The sequence below is a fragment of the Myodes glareolus genome, chromosome 21 (assembly GCF_982192425.1).
Source record: "Myodes glareolus chromosome 21, mMyoGla1.1, whole genome shotgun sequence".
NCBI lineage: Eukaryota > Metazoa > Chordata > Mammalia > Rodentia > Cricetidae > Myodes > Myodes glareolus.
This window is the reverse complement of record NC_142046.1, coordinates 51,723,843-51,742,689: the sequence shown is the minus strand read 5'-3', so window position 1 is coordinate 51,742,689 and position 18,847 is coordinate 51,723,843. Positions and strand designations below refer to the sequence as shown.

The window sequence follows — 18,847 nt, the reverse complement described above, 5'->3', positions numbered from 1 at the left end:
CCCTCCTCTCTCATCTGGCTTCTGTGACCAAGCTGCTCTTTGTGGATCCTGCAGACTTCATACTGCAGAGCCTGCTCTGAGGGACCTCATCATGACCTTGGATCTCTCTTGCTTTTCTGCTTTGAGATTGGGATGAGTTCTGCCCCTGGACATCAGGAAATCCTGGAGAGGTGTGTTCTAGAAGAGATTTAGAGGGAGAAGGAGTGTGTGCATTCTGGAGTACGGCTTTTGGGAGTTTTTTCTTGTTTCCCATCTTGTGGAGGGATGATCTGATCCTTCTTGCTTCTGTGCAAGTGCTCAGTGAACTCTAGGCTAGTTGACTCCTCAGCTTCTGGGCACTTCTGTCACTGATTCCATTTTGCTCTGAAGCGCTGACATTACAGATACACATCACTGAGTCTGACTTCTGTGAGTCCCAGGGTTTGAACATAGATTGTTAGGCTTGTAATAAGCACCTTTATCTGCAAGTGATTTTCAAACAGGAGTCTAGTTCTGAGACATAAAGATGCAACAGAGTCAGTCCTGTCCTTGTGGAACTTGTGTGCATCTTGTGAGGAAGACTGACTTGCAAGATCCTTAGAAGGTGGGCTGAATAAATCTGAGTTAACGATTTTGAATTATGTTGTAAACATGAATTAGTAATTGTGGTGTATATTATAGCAAGCTGTTAAATTTGTCGATCATTTGGTTGTTTTAAGTAAACTTAAGCAAGAGAGATGAGTAGGATGTTGGCCCGGGTTTTCCTTAGAATAGTTAGTACTGCTGGAGACTGTTGGAAGCTGGGGATTGCCTTTACGTTTGAGTGAGGAGGTTAAGTCCTGTAAAGCAGAGTGGGGAGGAAGGTAATTGAACTTCAGTCACAAGGTCTGCACAAAGTGCCCTCTAGAGAAGGGAGATTTAAGATTATATCTTTTGCCAACCATGGTGGCCCACATTTTTAATCACTGACTCGAGAGGCAGAGCCAGGCAGATCTTGTGAGTTTGAGGCCACCAGCCTGGTCTACAAAGCAAGTTCCAGGACAGCTAGGGCTGTTAACAGGGAAACCCTGTCTTGAAAAACCAAAAACAATGACAACAGCAAAAAGATTATCTTATTTCAGTAGATATCAAAATCCCATTGTTAGTTTTTTTAAAAATGTTTTTTTATCACAGACGTTAGAATAAATGGTAGTGTTGTCACGCTTTGATATATCAGGTGGAAGCAATTTCTTCCTTATGTTTTTCCTTATGTTTTTACAATGTTTTCCATTGTAAAAAGCTTTATACCCTTATTGAATTTTTTTGTGACATTTTTAAGTGCTTAAGCCCTTAAAAGTTATTGGTCTCTAAAGTTCAGATACTCTTACTGTAAGTCAGTTCACTTTGTTTCTAAAGTTGCATAGTGTGATACCTTTCAGATAAAGCATAACCTACAGAAATGCTCACAAAGTAAGTCTCAGTGAGCCATTATAAACTCTGACCTGCGTAACTGCTATTCACAAAGAAGTAAGCCTCCTCCCACAGGTGCAGCCTTCTCTGCATTGATGATATAATTGAGCCAGGGTTTGAACGTCATACAAATACACTCACATAGTGTACAATTCAAGTCTAGCTTGTTCCCACCAGCATTTATAAGATTTATCTGTGTAAATTCCTGATACTGGTTCGTATTTATTTATCAAGTATTTTCATGAAAATGTTGGGTTTTTTTTTTATACTTTATATATTTCTTGTTACTAGTAGTGTTCCTTCTTTTAGAAGAATATGTGTTTGTGGTATTGTGGGCAGATGCACATGCTAAGCAAAGCAGCTACTGCTGAACTACACCTGCAGCTCCACTAAGAGTGTTCTCTTATTTTCATTTTTTGTGTGTTTGAGACTGGATCTCACTACCAGTTTGGCCTTGAACTCAGAGATCTGTCTGCCTCTGCCTCCCAGTGCTAGGATTAAAGGTGTGCCTTCACAGCCCAGCTTCTAATAGCTTCCTTAAGAACATGTTTATACTGTCCTATTCATGTACTGTTACTGCAGTTACTGGATTACAGGCTGTGTGTTTGCCTGTAGAAAATCCTACTAGGTTTCTAAAGTGGCTGCACTGTTGACCTTACCAAGGATTCTATATGCGCTCTCCCACTGTTCAGCGTCCCCACCAACAACCGAGATTGCCAGTTTGGTTCACTGTAACTATTCTCATGGATGTGCAGTGGTATTTCTTTGTGCTTTTAATTTTCTTTTAAAAGTATTTTTGTTGTTAATCAGACTTCATTTTTAGAACAGTTTGAGATTCACAAGAAAATTGAGCATAGGTACAAGATTTTCCATACTCCTGATTCCCCCACTACATATACAGTCTCTCCAGTTATCCAAACTCACACCAGAGCAATATGCTCTCTTTGCTATTATTGAAACCTACACTGCCTCATAATTACTGCTCAGAGTATTTAATTTTCTTGGTGGAAAGGTGCTACTTTTTTATGAACCTTATTGGCTTGACTTCTTGGGTATCAAACTTTTTTTGTTGTTTTTTGTTTTGTTTTGGGTTTTCAAGACAAGGTTTCTGTTGTTGGTTGTTTTTGCTCTTTTACTCTTTTGGCTTTTTTTTTTTTTTGACTTTTTGAGGGGCCCACCACCCAGCTCCCAAATAAATAATACATGGAGACTTTATTCTTACTTATTAATGCTGGCCTTATCTTGGTTTGCTTCTTGCCAGCTTTCCTTAAATTAGTCCGATTACCTTTTGCCTCTGGGCTTTTTCCTTTACTTACTCCTATATATCTTACTGTCACTCTTACTCCGAGGGTGGCTGGGTGACTGGGTGGCTGGCCCCTGTTGTCCTCTCCCCTTGTTCTCTTGTTGCTCCTTTTCTTCATCGTTTTTTTCCCTTTTAAACATTTTTGCCCCCAGTCTGTGCCTTTGTTCTGTTTTTGGTTTGTTTGTTTGTTTGTTGTTTATGCTCTCTGCCTGCCAGCCCCGCCTATCCTTGCTCCTGCCTCTCTAATGGCCATTCAGTCCTTTATGAGGACCTTCAGGAGTTTTAGACAGGCAAAGAATCACAGCTTCACAAATGTTAATCAAATGCAGCATAAACAAAAGTAACATACCCTAAAATAATTTTCCATAACAGGTTTCTCTGTGTAGCCCTGGCTATTCTGGAACTCACTCTGTAGATCATGCTGGCCTCAACTCAGAGATCCACCTGCCTCTGCCTCCTGAGTGTTGGGATTAAAAACCAATTGTCATTTTTGTGTGGTTTCTTTTTCCATTTTCATTGTGTATTGTGTGTATAAATGTGTATGTATTCTTGCATGTATATGGGAGTACATGGGGAGGCCGAAGTTGATGGGAATCGTCCTCTTCCACCTTACCTATTAGAGATCTCTCAATAAAACCTAGAGTTCCCTTACATAGCTGATCATAATAGTCAGCTTGCTCTGGGAATCCCCTGTCTCTAGAAGTCTTCCAAGAGTGGAATTACAGGTTGACCATGGGGGATCTGATTCCAGTCCTCATGCTTGCATGGTGATCACCTTCAGCACCTTAGCTACTGGTGGTGTCCCTTTCAGAGGATATTTGAAAGAACAGAGGATGCAACTTCCATGCTAGGTCACTCATCCAGTATTTTGGAGGCCTCTTATTCCTTTTCTCTCCATCTAAAAAGTCATTTAAATTTTTTGCTTTTAAAAATTTATTTTATATATTTAAATATTTATGTGGGTGCATGCTCGAACCAGCATATCTGTTAACATCAAAGGATAGCTTGTAGGAATAGATAGGTTCTCTACGTCTACTCATGTGGGTTCCCCTACTTAAATTCAGGTTATCAGGCTTGGTGGCAAAGCACTTTAACCTGCTGAACCATGAAATGTTTCCCCCCCAATTTGTGCCTTTGCTTTGTTTTTGGCTTGTTTGTTTTTTGGTATTTCAACACAGGGTTTCTCTATGTAACAATCTTAGCTGTCCTGGAACTAGCTCTTGTAGACTAGCCTGGCCTAGAACTCACAGAGATCCACCTGCCTTAAGGGCATGCTTCCCATGTAGATTAGATCCATGTATGTCTCTCTTAGGGTCCTCATTGTTATCTAGGTTCTTTGGGATTGTGAATTGTAGGCTGGTTTTCTTTACTTTAGGTTTAAAAACCACTTATGAGTTAGTACATATGATAATTGTCTTTCTGGGTCTGGGTTACCTTACTCAAAATGATGTTTTCTAGCTCTATCCATTTGCCTGCAAATTTCAAGATGTTATTTTTTCTTCTGTGTAGTAATCCATTGTGTAAATGTACCACATTTTCCTTTTCCATTTTTTGATTGAGGGACATTTAGGTTGTTTCCGGATTCTAGCTATGACAAACAATGCTGCTATGAACATAGTTGAGCACATGTCTTTGTGGCATGGTTGAGCATCCTTTGGATATATACCCGAAGTGGTATTGCTGGGCTTGAGGAAGATTGTTTCCTAATTTTCTGAGAAATTGCCACACTGATATCCAAAGGGGCTCTACCAGCTTGCATTCCCACCAGAAATGCAGGAGTGTTCGTTCCCTTTACCCTACAACCTCCCCAACATAAGTTGTCAACAGTGTTTTTGATCTTGGCCATTCGTTCAGGTGTAAGATGAAATCTCAGAATTGTTTTGATTTGAATTTCTCTGATGACTAAGGATGTTGAGCATTACTTTAAGTATCTTTCAGCCATTTTAGATTCCTATGTTGAGAGTTCTCTGTTTAGGTCTGTACTCCATTTTTTTTATTGGATTATTTGTTCTTTTGATGACCAATTTCTTGAGTTCTTTGTACATTTTGAAGATCATACCTCTGTCCAATGTGGAGTTGGTGAAGATCTTCTCCCAATCTGTAGGCTGCCATTTTGTCTTATTGACCATTTCCTTTGCTTTACAGAAGCTTTTCTGTTTCAGGCCTATTGCCTCAGGCCTGCTCTGACCTAGGTTGCTGTCTCAGTCCTGTTTCTATAAAAGTCTCTGGTCTGGATCCACTCCTGCGAAGGTCCCTGGCTTGGGGTTGGTCCTGCAAAGGTCTCTGGCTCCAGTCTATTCCCCAGACTCGGGTGTGCCCGGACCCACAGAAGTTTCTGGTTCCTACCTACTTCCTTGGTGGTCCCAGACTGATGCCCGTACCCTTAGAGGTCCTGGCTCAGGCCTACTCCCTCAGAAGTCCCAGACTCATGCCCAGACCCACAGGGGTCCTGGCTCAGGTGTACTCCCTCGAAGGTCCCAAATTTACGGCTGGACCCACAGTGGTCTCTGGCTCTGGCCCACTCACTCAGCGGTCGCTCCCCTGTACCTGCTCCTGTGGAATTCGCTGTCTCAGGTCTGCTCTGGCCCAGTCCTGCTTCCGCAAATTTCCACTGTCCGGATCCGCTCCTGCTCCTGTGGAGTTCACTGTCACAGGCCCGCCAAATAAGACTTTTTTTCTAAATTTGTAAAAGCGTTTCCTATCATTTTAATATAGTCATTTGTAGCTGAAAAATTCTTCAGTGAATTGATTCATGTAACACATTCTGATATGTCTCTGTTTTTATTCATCTGTTTTCTCTGATTTCTTTTGCCTCATTGGTTGTTTAAGAGTATGTTAATTTCCAGCAGACTGTAAATTCCCCAAAGTGCTTTCTGTAACTGATTTCTAATTTAATTCTACTGTGGTTGTGGAACATTTTTTTGTATACTTGCAGCTTGTTGGTGTTTGTTTATAGAATATATGGTCTTTGGAGAGTGTGTGTCCTCGTTGTGTTGTCAGCTTGACACAAGCTTGCCTGTAGACAAGCCTGTAGAGTATTGTCTTGACTGCTGTAGAAGGGCCCAGCTCACTGTGGGCACTGTTGTTCCTCGGCAGGTGGTCCTGGGTTGTATAAGGAAGGTTGTGAGGAGTCCCAGCCGCAAACTACCACCTCTGTGGACTCCACCATGCCTTGTCTGTCATGGTGGCCTGCCCTCAAACTGTTAGCCACAGTACAACATCACTAATAAAGCATTGCCATGCCCCGCCCCACGGTCTCACTTAGCTCTGGCTGTCCTGGAACTCACTACATAGACCATGCTGGCCTTGAACTCACAGAGATCTGCCTACCTCTGCCTTCTTAGTGCTGGGATTAAAGGCGTGCACTATGACCAACTTCATTGGTCCCTAAGTGACAGCTTGGTAAGTATTTGACAGTTATGAGGAAAATAACTAACACGTACCTCTTTGCTGGTTTCTCTGCACATTTGTTTGTTAATTATTGAAGGTCCAGTATTGAGTCTTGCAGTTATTGCTGTTGAAGTTTTCATTCCTCCTTTTAATTATGTGAGTTTTTTCTGTTGTAGGGCTTCAGTATAAGGTGAATGCACATTGTTACATCTTCCAGATAGAATGACTCCTTAATTGCTATAAGGCATTCCTTGCCTCCTAATATGTAAATCCTATGAAGAGCTGTATGAGTTGATAACTTGTGTTTGTGAGTGTTTGCAGGCTATGCCTTTTCCGCCCTGTTTATGTCTCTGAGTTGAAAGTGTCTTTTGTAGAGTGTTTTAGTTGGGTCTTGTTCTTTTTGGTCTGATAGTCTCTGTCACTTGCTTGTATCTATTGTTTTAGTGCTTTTAAAAGAAATATTTATAATTTATTGTACTATGTTTATTACTACTTAACATTTTTACTTATGTTTATTTCATTGAATGAATATAATTTATTATTCCATAGTGTTTCCATACTTCAGTGAAGTTTGTCCTTACATTACTTTTGTTTGTTTTAGTGTTTCTGAGGCAGTCTTTTGTAATTCAGACTAGCTTGAGCTCATGGTGTAGCTAAGATAACTTTGAACTGATCTTCCTGCCTCTGTATCTCCCAAGTGATAGGATTACAGGCATGTACCACCATTCATGGCTTATTAGCTCTTTTTATATGTCAGGGATCTAACAAAATTGTGTGTGTGTGTGTGTGTGTGCGCATTTGCTGTTTCACTCAGATGATCTGAAGTTATATGGTCTGTGTAATTAACCTTTACTGTCACTCATGTTTTTCCATGGTGGTTTGAGTTACTCTCTGTGTATCCAGAACAGACTCATTCCTCTGCTAGCTCCAATCGACTGCTCATTGTATCTAGGAAATTTTAAATTCCAGTTATTTTGTACCTAAACTGTAGATTTCTAGTTTTAAATAATTCTGTCTTTTTATTGCTGTTTTTTATGTGAGAAAGTTATATAAAACCTTCCTTTAAGTCTTTAAACATGGTTTCTTTTGTTTGAATAGCATGGCTGCTTTGAGCTCTTTGTTTAACCTTAACGCAATACTTGGGCCATCTTACCACTGAGTAGAGCTTACACTTTCCTTTTTCCTTGAATGCCTCACAGTGATTTTATTGAAAATCGAACACTGTTTTGGAAACTCTGTGTATTGATGTCTCAGCCCTGGAACTGTTGCTGTTTACCTGCTCATCTGTTGGGGTGCATGGCTGGAGTGGTTTTCTGGGCAGTACAGCCTGTGAAGTTGCTTCTTAGAGGATGCTCTTCTGGATATGTGCGCAGTCTTGGTAACTGAGACGGTTGCTGTGCTCGCCCTGCTCTGCTTGATTGCCTCTTGATCTCTTCATTTAGTTTTTAGCTAGGTTACTTTTGTTGCTGGCTTGCTCAGCTGTCAGCTTCTACTAATTACTCTGTTTTCATCAACATTTTAGGGCTTAAATTGCTCCACAGTCTGACCCAATTAAAGTCAGGCCTTTTGGCAGAAGCCAAGCACTGCCAGACTTTTATATTATAGCTGGGTTTATCCCAAGAGGACTCTTTCCTACCACTCTGCAGAGACCTACTACAGTTCTCTTGTTAAACTGACAGCTGCTCTTGAGTTTTGCATTTTGCTGTTGCTCTCATTGGACTGCCAGTTTCCTTTTACCTCTCCAAAGATTGTTCTTAATAGTTAACTTAGGGATGAACTTCCCCAATTTGTTTGAAATAAAGGGTGCCCGCATGTAGCACTGCAGTGTCTTTTGGTTTTACGCATTGCCACCTCAAACCTTTGCCTACTTTTAGTGAAGCCAGGAATGGAAGCAGTGAAAATGCCACCATTCCTTTAGGATCAGGGCACTAATGGGTATGGTAACCCTTGTTTAGAAAAACAAAACGAAAAAACCTCTGCCCTGCCAGTGAGTGTTTGGCGCCTAGGATTGTTGCTCTGTGATCTGCTGTCTCTGAAATAGAATTTCCGCCTTCCAAGTAGGGATTGGTTCGAGAAAGGAGCCCCATTCTTCTGATCCTTGTTTATCTGGACTTTGCAATGTGAAGCTGACAGAAGGAGCAAGGTGGTAAGAAAGGCTAGCAGCCTTCCCCCTTCTATAGGGAAATTATGTCACTAGACCGGAGCTGGGGACCTTCCTCGTATAGGACTTGACTCAATTAAGAGGGTAGGAATAGAGGTGGCTTGTAGTATGTCATAGGTACTTTTTCATCTCACCTTAACCAAATAGGGTTTTGTCACAGTTTTGTGACCTTCTAGAATGATGATTTACTGAGTTTCTGAAGTCACATCCTGTGTCTTCAGCTGTGTTGTTCTGGTTGATTTGTGTGTGTTGTGATATTGGGGTAGGTTTTGTTTTCGTAGTGCTTTACTGTTGTACCAGTTCCATTTTCCCCTGCTACCCCCTTAAATAAAAAAGCATTTATAAACAGTATTTTGGGCGTAGTTTTCTATACTACTTCCTGCTGATTGGGGATCCTGAGGAAATTTAGAATTATGGTTAAATCCTGACTGGTAGTCTGTGAGGCTGCATCGTCTCAGTCAGTTGCCTTGAAACTGTTCTGGATGTGGGATCACCTGGACCATTGCTCTCATGGAGACCTCTCAGGAGGTCTTCCTTGATCCAACCATATTACCCTGGAAGGAATCCACAGCTTCTTGTCTTCAAAACAAAAGCAGAACTTCTTTTTTCAAAGCAACATATCCTTAGACCCAATTTTGAAGTCAAGATCTTTTATGTTGGTTTAGCTTAGCAGCCCTCACAATCAAAATATAAAATATCTCTTTGCAGTTAGCTCATTAATTGTCAAGAAATTCAATGAAAACACAATAGTATACATAATTTAGACTCTTTTTATATTTGTATGGCTTATTTTTACTGTCTTTTTGAAGATTTTATTTTATCATTTTTTAAACTTTTTAAAAACTGCCTATTCTCTTTTTCCTCTCTCTTCATAACTGTGTACATTTTTAAAACACAGTGTGACCCATTTAAAGTTTTCTTTTGTCTGAATCTGTCTTTATTGCATATCTGTAATCAATTTTTGGCCAGGAAAGTTTTTAAAATGCTAAGTGGGCATGGCTAGCACCAATACAGCAACTTTGGCTGTTGGCTCTGCCCCGTTTGGCTTTCCACCGTGGCCGAGGTATGTTCACCACCTCTGGGAGCCATGTTCACTGCCCCAACTATGGGAAGCAGCAGGTCCATGCTGCCAACAAGCAGCTTGTAGCACGCTGCCCATAAGCCCTTTTTGTCTGTATGAGTAGAAGCTAAATCCGCCGTGCAGCAAGACAGGAAGAATCCTCCATACTGTGTTCAAGCCTGAATGCTGCAGTGTCTCTGCACTGTCGTCTGTATGAGAGACCAGGAACTCCACTGTGACTCCGGTTCTTTGCGTTTAGAACCTTATGTGGATCCATGCCAGATGGTGGGCGCCATTTGAAACTGGATGTTTCTCTTTCACCTGCCATTTCCCGAATAACCACTCAGAGGCTTAATATTAATTACAGACTCTTTGGCCAATGGCTCAGGCTTCTTACTGTCTATCTCTAGATAATAAAACTAACCCATTCTAATAATCTGTATATCGCCACATGCCCTGTGGCATCTTACTCCTTCAGCAGCTGTTGGCATCTCCCTCGCTCCCTTTCTCCCTCCCTCTCTCCTTCCCTCTCTCTGCCTTCTTTTCTTTTTCCCTTTATCTTTGCTTGGCTTTCCTGCTTGGCTCTGTTCTGCCTTGCTATTGGCCAGATCAACTTTTTTATTAACCAATGGTAATAAAACATTCACAGCATATAGAAGGACATCCCATATCACAAAAACAAATAACTAGCAACCTATTTGAGATTACAAATTAAACTTATACCATTTAAAAAATAATTATTTCAAATCGTGTGTGTGTACACACACAGAATCCCATTTCTAGTAATAATTTATATTTCTCCATAATGTTCACATAAATATTGTGCTTTTAGGTGTCTTATGCCTTTCAAATGTAATTGTAAATCATAACTTCTTAGACATTAATTTTGATTTATTGCTGATAATTTAGAAACAGAAATTTTTTTATGTTGACTTGATAGCTAGCAGCCTTATATAATTCTTTTACTTTTAAGGTTGTGACCTTGTTGAAGTAGGTGTGGCCTTGTTGAGGGAAATTCGTCACTGTGGGGCAGGCTTTGAGGTTTCTTTTGCTTAAGTTTTACTCAGTGTCACAGTCCACTTCTGTTGCCTCTGATGAGCATACAGTCAGCACCATGTCTGCCTGCTCACTGCCATGCTTCCCACCATGATGATGATGGATTGAAGCCACCTCAGTTAAATGTTTTCCTTATAAGAGTTGTGGTCATGTTGTCTATTCTTAGCAGTAGAAACCTAAGACGATCCCCAAACTCACTTCCATTCTTTCCCACTTTCTGTGTCGTCTTTTGTTGGCTCTTAACTCATCAGTTCCAGTTTGTGCTGCCCATAGTGGGATGGGGCCATCCATCCTCTGTTAGGGTCCACACCCTTCCCCAAAGCCAGTAAATGTCCACAGCTACTCGGGTATGTGAGCTCCTCTCCCTTCCATGCTAGATGTTGACTGGCTTGTACTTGTGCAGGTCGTGTGCAGGCAAGCACAGCCATTGTGAGTTCATGGGTGCAGTGGTCCTGAGGATACTGTTGTGCTTGGCCTCTCTGAAACCTCCAACTTTTAGAATCTTAGTCCCTCCTCTCTCATGGGGGACAAATGTGTGTGTGTGTGTGTGTGTGTGTGTGTGTGTGTGTGTGTGTGTGTATGTGTGTGTGTGTATGTGTGCGTGTTGAGTATTGTATTGTCTCATTTGTGGCTGAGCACTACACTGACACTCTGCACTTGACAGAGTTGTGAGTTTCTGCATTTCCCACCATCCACTACACAAGGAAACTTCTGATGAGGTCTGAGAGCTGCACTGATCGATGCGTGTAGAGATAAAAGTTTAGAAGCCAACTTGATAAAATGTTCATTTAGCAGAGCAAGGTAGTAGGGTCACTCCTGGGGCCTCTGAGCTCCCCAACCACGGGTTCTTTGCCAGATTTACAGTACCAGGGATGTGTTTCCTCTGGAGTGGGCTTTAAATCCAGCCAGAAATTGGATTGTTTTGGGAGTCCCAGGACTTCCCTGAACACTTGAGAAATGGTGTCTCACACTTGACCCTAGGCATTTTATTTAGTAACCTGTGGTTTTCTGGGAGGAGCGTTATCCCATGCATAGTGTAATTCCAATTGAACTTTACTATATGGAAACACACACACACACAACCTTACTTATAAAATGATTCTTCAGTACCTGGTATCTAGAAGCTGACTTCCTCCCTGAGAAGATTGGTCTAGTTATTAGCCACTAAAGGCCGGAAGCTGCTACCTGTTTTTATTTTAAATACACAAATTGGTTTTCAAATTTTGAATAACTTTTTCTTGCCATTTTCTTTCTTTTGTTTAGATTACTTTTAGTTATGTACAGACTTTGATTAGAGTCAGCTTGTCAGTGCTTAGCTCTCTGGAGTTGTAGATTGAATTTGAGGCAGCGATACCCTTTCCTTTAATATCTTGAAGACAATTTGTGAAGTCTTTTGAGGGGCAACCACGTTATGCCAATAATGTTAATTTGTGAACAGCTCTTTCTTCATGAACTAGTTATAATGAAGCTGATTGCAGTGAATGTAATATTGAGGACATATAACGAGTCGTATCACCTTGTAATAGTCATAGATTGGGTCATTGTATTAAGGTTCTTGATTGTTTCTTTGAAAATGAATGTGATACATTATAGTCTTCATTCCTAGTCTTGTGAGTCTTTTTCATCATCTAAGAAGATGTGAAAATAATACAAAGTTTTCATAAAAGTGTTTATTAGTTTTTCCTTTGTGTGTGTGTGTGTGTGTGTGTGTGTATGTGTGTGCTGGTTTTGAGATGGAACCCAGGACCCCATATTTTTTTTCAGCTCTCTCTGTGTGTGTGCATGTGCTGTCTTGGAGAATGAACCAAGGACCTCATGTATTCTTGGTATGCATATGTCATTATGCTAAATTTTCACCCTATTGTACATTTTAATAGATCCAGAATTAATTTTTTCCTATGTGATGGAGAATTATTCAGTCCTTGCCTGTGTAATACGATCAAATAAGGTAGGTAAGTTTACAGTGTTTAATGCTGCATAGTATTTTACCTCATGTGCTTCATAATATTGATTATATATGATTCATCCAGCCAAAGTCATTTCAAGTTCTTTTACTTTTTTAAATCTTCATTCATGTTGCAAGTTGCAACAATGTCTTGTCCTTTTGGTTTATGTATAGTAGCATTGGTCATTCAAAGGATCCCAAGTGTGGATAAGTTTGGTATATAGATGGCAATGAAACAGTCTTCCCATCTTATTCCTCGGTTCTGTATGCTGCACTGTGCTGTGTGTGTTTCTTTCCTCCTTGTTATCTCATGCTCTTTCCTGATGACAGTTGAATCATTAGAGTCAGTTGTCAGCTTCAGAGCAGACTTCTATCCTTAGAGCAGAATCTCTGTCCTTACTGCTGGGTAAGCAGATAAGTCCTGACAGGGAAACTCACCAGTGTCCTTCTCCTTCACACCTTGACTGAGAGAAATTCCCGACTGTGGAGATGGATCAGGTTGAAAAGGGCTGACTCACAAGCATGAGATCTTTGGTTCTGATTCTCGGATTCCCACACTCACATCATAGAAGGCAGGTATAGCACGTAAATGTGTAATCCAGGGCTGGGAAGCTAGAGACAAGGCTTATGGGGATTCCTGGCAACCAGCTCCAGATTCAGTGAGAGATCTATCTCCCTCACCTCAAGTGGTGAATTACTCACTGACCTCTTGTCCTCTTATACAAGTACCCGCACATCTATATGCAGACACACAAAGAAATCCTGACGAGTTCTCCAAACCCTATCTATCAACATTCTTTTCAAATTTAGTTTGACAATTGTTTGTTTTCTCTCCTAGATGTTCTTCTGGTTTGCTGTTGTCATAAGCAGGTGTCTCTAGGGCCACACCTAGGTATTTTCTGAAGGAACTCAGACTTGGCACATACATTTCCATAGCTGAGGTTTCCCACATTTTGACATGTGTTCGTGAAAGCCATTTTCAGTTACCTAATGCTCCATCATATCGAATGTACTATAATAGACTGGCTGGCTGTCAGACCGCTTTTTCAGTTCTAAAGTTTGTGAGTGTCTCACTAGAAAATACAGAATGTTTGCAGCTTTTTGTTTTGTAAAATTTCATGTTTATGTTGGGTATGGTAATTTGACAATAAATCCTAATAAACCCCTTCACGTAGGTGTGATACCTATCAAGATTTTGTTGTTGAGCTGTTTGGTTTAAACAGAGTCTCTCTGTGTAGCCTTGGCTGACCCTAGTATTCATTTTCAAAACAATGACTAAAACACATGGCTTTGTGTCTTTGGTACCAAGAGCAGAGACAGAATTTGTCATATGACTGAGAGCATCCAGATAACAAATGAACATATATTGTGCCATGGGTTTTGGTGAGAACTGCCATTCTTATTTTCTCATCTAAGACATTGTTGAGGTGAGGTTTTATTCTTCAAAACTGATGAGCTATTTTTTGGTGGTAGGGCATTGGATCTTGCCAACTTGGCGAGCTTCTGAACATATGATGGCTAGTAACAGATATCAAACCCAGACAGAATTGGATAGAATTTTAATGCACGTTCTTTCATTTAGCAGTACGTTAACATTCACAAAATTTATCATATCATGAACTTCTTTTTTTTGGCACTTTGAAGTTATAAATATCAGGAGCTATTGTAATGCACAATCTTCATTGTTGGAAAAAAGAGAAAAAAGATTCTCTGATAGAAAAATAAGCCAGAATGCTCACTTCAGGTGCTAGGACTTACAGGTGGGATATGTTTAACTTTAATTAATGTGCACTTTTCATTATTGCTAGCAGTTTTGTATTCTTTATTAAGGGCCCAAAGAGCGAAGTGAAATTGCTTGTTTTTAAGATAAAAATGCATACTCTTGTTCAGATGGCAAACAAATTGGCATTATGAAATAAATCTAGTCAGAAAATTATGACAGTTGAAAAAAATATTTTTAAATGATTGTATAGGTGCGCCTGACCCTCAGCGGAGTTTGGGGGCTTCCTGTGTTTCATTTTTAATAAGCAGCTGTTATTTTGGGAGTGAACGCAGGAAAGATGGATGGTGATGAGTGCTTGGTGGCTTGACTGTCAGCTGTTGTTGGCCTCTGTTACTTGTTTTCTTTATTATCAGCTCATGTCCATCAAAACAAGAGAAAATAGACTCTGAATGGTTTGTGTGCACACAAAAATCCCTGTGTGCACACAAAAATCCCTGTGTGCACACAAAAATCCCTGTGTGCACATATGTGCTGAAGTAAGTGTTGTATATGCTAATCGTGCGGCCTACCACAGAACTACATCCTTGACCTCTGAATGGAATTTGGATTATTTTGTTGAATTAACTATCAAAAAAGCAAAATATTGTTCTTATTATTCACTAACAGTACAACTGAGATAGAAGAATATATGTTGAAACAATCAAGCATTCCCAGTTTTTGGGAGTATAGTTGGAAAATTTGAAATGAAGTATCTCATCATAGCATAATTTATTCCTTAAAGTAGAAATAAAAAAAAATACTAAGTTAGCATCCAAACAAGTTTCATTTGTTAGCTAAGCAGAGTCATTCACTGGTGTTTTGTTAATTAAATTGTTGGATCATAGAAGTCAAAAAGATTATGTCCAGAGGCTTGTTTAAAGCTTGTAGCTTTTTAGCAATAGTAATTGTTTTTAACACTTAAGGACATTTGGGGTGGCTTTGATAGTCAATTAAAAAGCAAGGCACATGGTATATAGTGATTCTCCTGGCTCTTGAGCAGTTGGCAGATGTTATTGGTGCTACTCTATTGTTATTTACTAGAGAACTCACTGACAAGTTTAGAGTGGCAGAAAAATTAACCTTTTGAGTATTCTTTGTGGAGTACTTACAGACAAGTATTTTCAAAGTTGAGGAAACACCTAAACAAACAGAAGTGGAATTCACTAAGATGTGCTACAATGAATAGTGATAAGTATGTGTGGAACAGATAAAAATTATGCAGATTCACAAAGCTAGTAAAAAAAAAAAAGATGTTCAAAGCCTATGGTTGTTAATGTGTTATTCATCAGCAGATAATTTGCAGAAAATATGTGAATGACAAATGCCATTCACTCTCATTAAAGTGGCATTGCCTCCATGGATATTCGTTAACAACAAAAGCGGAGTGTCCTGACTGGCTTGGTAGTGTTTTGTTTTGTTTTGACAGTTTGTTAAAGGCTGAGATTGAAATTTTTATCATCAAAGAGGATGAACCGTTACCAATTACTATTATCAAATACTATTACTTTTAAAAATCTGTGTATTGCCACGAAACTGTGGCTTACCAGTGTGGCATGTTACTCCTTTGGTGGCCACATGGCATCTCTTGATTCTGCCCACACTCTCAGTATCTCTGTTCGAATTTTCTGTCTGACTTTACTCTGCTAAGCCATTGGCCAAAGCAGCTTTATTCATCAACCAATAAAAGCATCACATATACAGAAGGACCTCCCACATCATACACATGCTGGGCTTGGTGATGAAAGCCTTTAATCCCAGCATTCAGGAAGCAGAGGCAGGTAGATCTCTGTGAGGTTAAGGCCAGCCTGGTCTACAGAGTAAGTTCCACAACAGCCAAAGCTGTTACACATAGAAACCCTGTCTCAAAAAACGAAGAACCAAAACAAGAAACTAAAGAGTGTGCACATAGTGAAGTATGTTACCCCTTGTGTACACAAATGCCATCAGAGAAGGCAGAACACAGATGTGCATGGGAGTAGTTTCAGCTCCATCTGTAGTCTAGGGCATTTTTAGATGGTGTAGCAAGCACAAAGGAAACTCCCATGTTTCAGAATCTCCTTAACTGTACAGCAGGAGCTTCTACTGACCTTAAATTGGTTCTGTGTTGTAGTGACACTGCAGGGCAAATGCCAAAAGAGCCTCCCAATACAGTTCTACAATGGTCTTGAACAAAAATCACATGCTGGGTCAGTATTCCCTGGCTGTACCCATGCCAGTGAAAGTAACATCAGGATCAGGAGCACTGGCTGCCCTTGTCCAGGACCTGGGTTCAGTTCCCAGCACCCACATGACAACTCACATCCATCTGTAACTCCAGTTTCTGGAGATACAAGACCCTTTTCTGGCCTCTACGGGTACCTGCATGCTTGTGGTGCATATACATACACTTAGGTACATGCACACATAAAAATAAGTAAGATCTAAGAATGTAATTGATAGTGAAAATGTAAAACCCTGAGTGAAACTTCTGGGCTTCAAAACAACCATTCCAAATATAGCAGTTCATCGCTAGTATAGTTAGGGACTGAGTGAGTGTTTGAATGGCTATATGAATTTAGCTGGATCATATTTTTATTTTTGGATTTGTTACAAGAAAGTGATTTTTATATTAAAAGATTAAAAGAATTATTTGAAGATAAATACAGAGACTCATTTCAGATTAGCATTTATGGGTGGGTATTTGCAAGAAATTTTGGGAATAGAAAATCCTAGTAATGAGGTATTCTCTTTCCCCCCAAATCTGTTCTTGCTAGCAGACTTGTATTGTGGGATACTGTTCACAATGGCTATGACTTGAGTTTTGTCCATAACGTTTGTGGAAGCCTTTTCTCTTGTTAGGTAAATGTGTACATGATTTTGCCTGTTGGCCTACAGAGATTGAAATACTTAGGGTCTCTTTAAATAAAAAGTTGACAAATCTTTGTTTGACATCAGAGCTTCTCAAATGCAGAGTGTTCACAGCACTGGGCTACAAAAGGCCCCAAGAATCTTATTGATTGAAAGCATCCTAGCTGATATGGTTACGTATTAATAACTCTCCAGTGTTCTAGGTTGATTTTTCAGGCCCTGCCAGTGCATTCTCTAACACCTCTTCGGTGCCAGTACCTGTGCTAGGGCACTGTCATCTATTCCTTCTTTTAAAAGCCTTTGAAAGGGTTAAACTGTTGAAGTGGCAGCATTGGGTGAACATTTTCATCTTAAATGCCTCCTCTCCAGGTGCATACTTGAAGGAACACCTGTGGAAGGGTTCAGTCCTAGAAGAAACTATAGATTTGCAAGAACAATGGGAAATAAAATACCTTGTTATTGCTGGCTGGTCCTGGACAAAGTAGGGCCTGTTGTCTTTCTTTCTTTTTTTTTCCTTTTTTTAATTTTTGGTTTTTTGAGACAGGGTTTCACTGTAGCTTTGGAGCCTGTTCTGGTCTCGCTCTGTAGACCATGTTGACCTCGTAAGAGATCCCCTGCCTCTGCCTCCTGAGTGCTAGAATTAAAGGTGTGCACCACCACTGCCCAGCCTGTCTTTCTCTTTCTAAGTGTTGGTGCAGTATCAACCAGTTGTCAGGCCAAAGGAGAGTTATGGAACACTCGGGTGCTTTGGAAACACTTCTCATAGTGTTCTCATAGTCTCACTTCTCTTTTCATCTGAAGTGGAAATGTCTTGCACTAACAAACCTTTAAAATTTTGATGAAATCCAATTCATTAGTTCTTACAAAGTTGAATGTTTTAATTATAAAATATATCTAATGTAAATTTCCCTTATTTCAAGGTGCTGAGGTTTGAACTTAAGGCTCTGAGTATCCTAGAGGAATTTTCCTTTTGACTTATGACGCTTAAGACTCACAACTAATGTGTTCTTCTCACCCCTTAATGTATTAGAATTGAATTGACAATGTATAGGACTCTTTTCCTTTTTTCGTATGTTTTTGAGATGAGTTATATAATCCATGCCGCCTAGAGCTCTCTGTGTAGCCTAGACTGACCTTGAACTCATGATCTTCCTGCCCTACCTTCCTTAGTGTTAGGATTGTAGGTATATGCCACAACACCTACCTTGTTTACATCCTTATAGTAGGCCAAATGTTTTTGTGAAATCTTTGTTTGTGAGTGAGTGCATGCTGACTTGGGTGTACTGTGTGCTATAGTCAAAAGTATATATCTGCTATAAGGTGCTTTGTTAAATGGGGTGTACCTTTAAATCAGTTGTAGTTTCGAAGTTTTTTTCTGTTTATAGCATTCATTTGTAAATTTTATTGTACTTTCACTATATGTAATGTATATATGTATTCATACACACATGTGTATGTGTTGTTTTTTTAATAGGTGCAATGGATGAGCTTCACAGTCTGGATCCAAGAAGACAAGAGTTATTGGAAGCGAGATTTACTGGAGTTGCGACTGGGAGCACTGGGAGCACTGGGAGTTGCAGTGTTGGAGCGAAAGTGAGTAAACTTTTAATCTCATTTCCTGTCCTTTCTTTGTATTAAGTGGTCTAGGACATACTTGGTGGGGCTGCTGAGACAGCTTGGTGACCAGAGTTTAAATCCAAGGACTCTCATGCTGGAAGAGAGAACTAAGACTTACAACTTGTCCATTGGCCACCATAGTGTGTGTATACACCACACACAGAGACTTACACACACACACACACACACACACACACAACACTGAAACTACAAAGAATATTTTGTGCAGAAGTCCTAAATAAATATATGTTTAAGTCAGACTGTTACTTTTTGATTTT

At 40.0% G+C, this 18,847-nt stretch overlaps 1 protein-coding gene across 2 annotated transcripts in view; it reads left to right on the top strand.

Moving 5' to 3' along the window:
• Positions 1–18,847, top strand: part of Tlk1 (tousled like kinase 1) — a 103,580-nt gene that overhangs the window by 10,741 nt on the left and 73,992 nt on the right. For both annotated transcript variants that reach the window (XM_085680972.2, XM_048426250.3), the window contains one exon: positions 18,427–18,545. In XM_085680972.2, the coding sequence (XP_085537098.1) occupies positions 18,427–18,545 (119 nt within the window). Of the gene's footprint in view, positions 1–18,426; positions 18,546–18,847 lie in introns of those variants that run through there.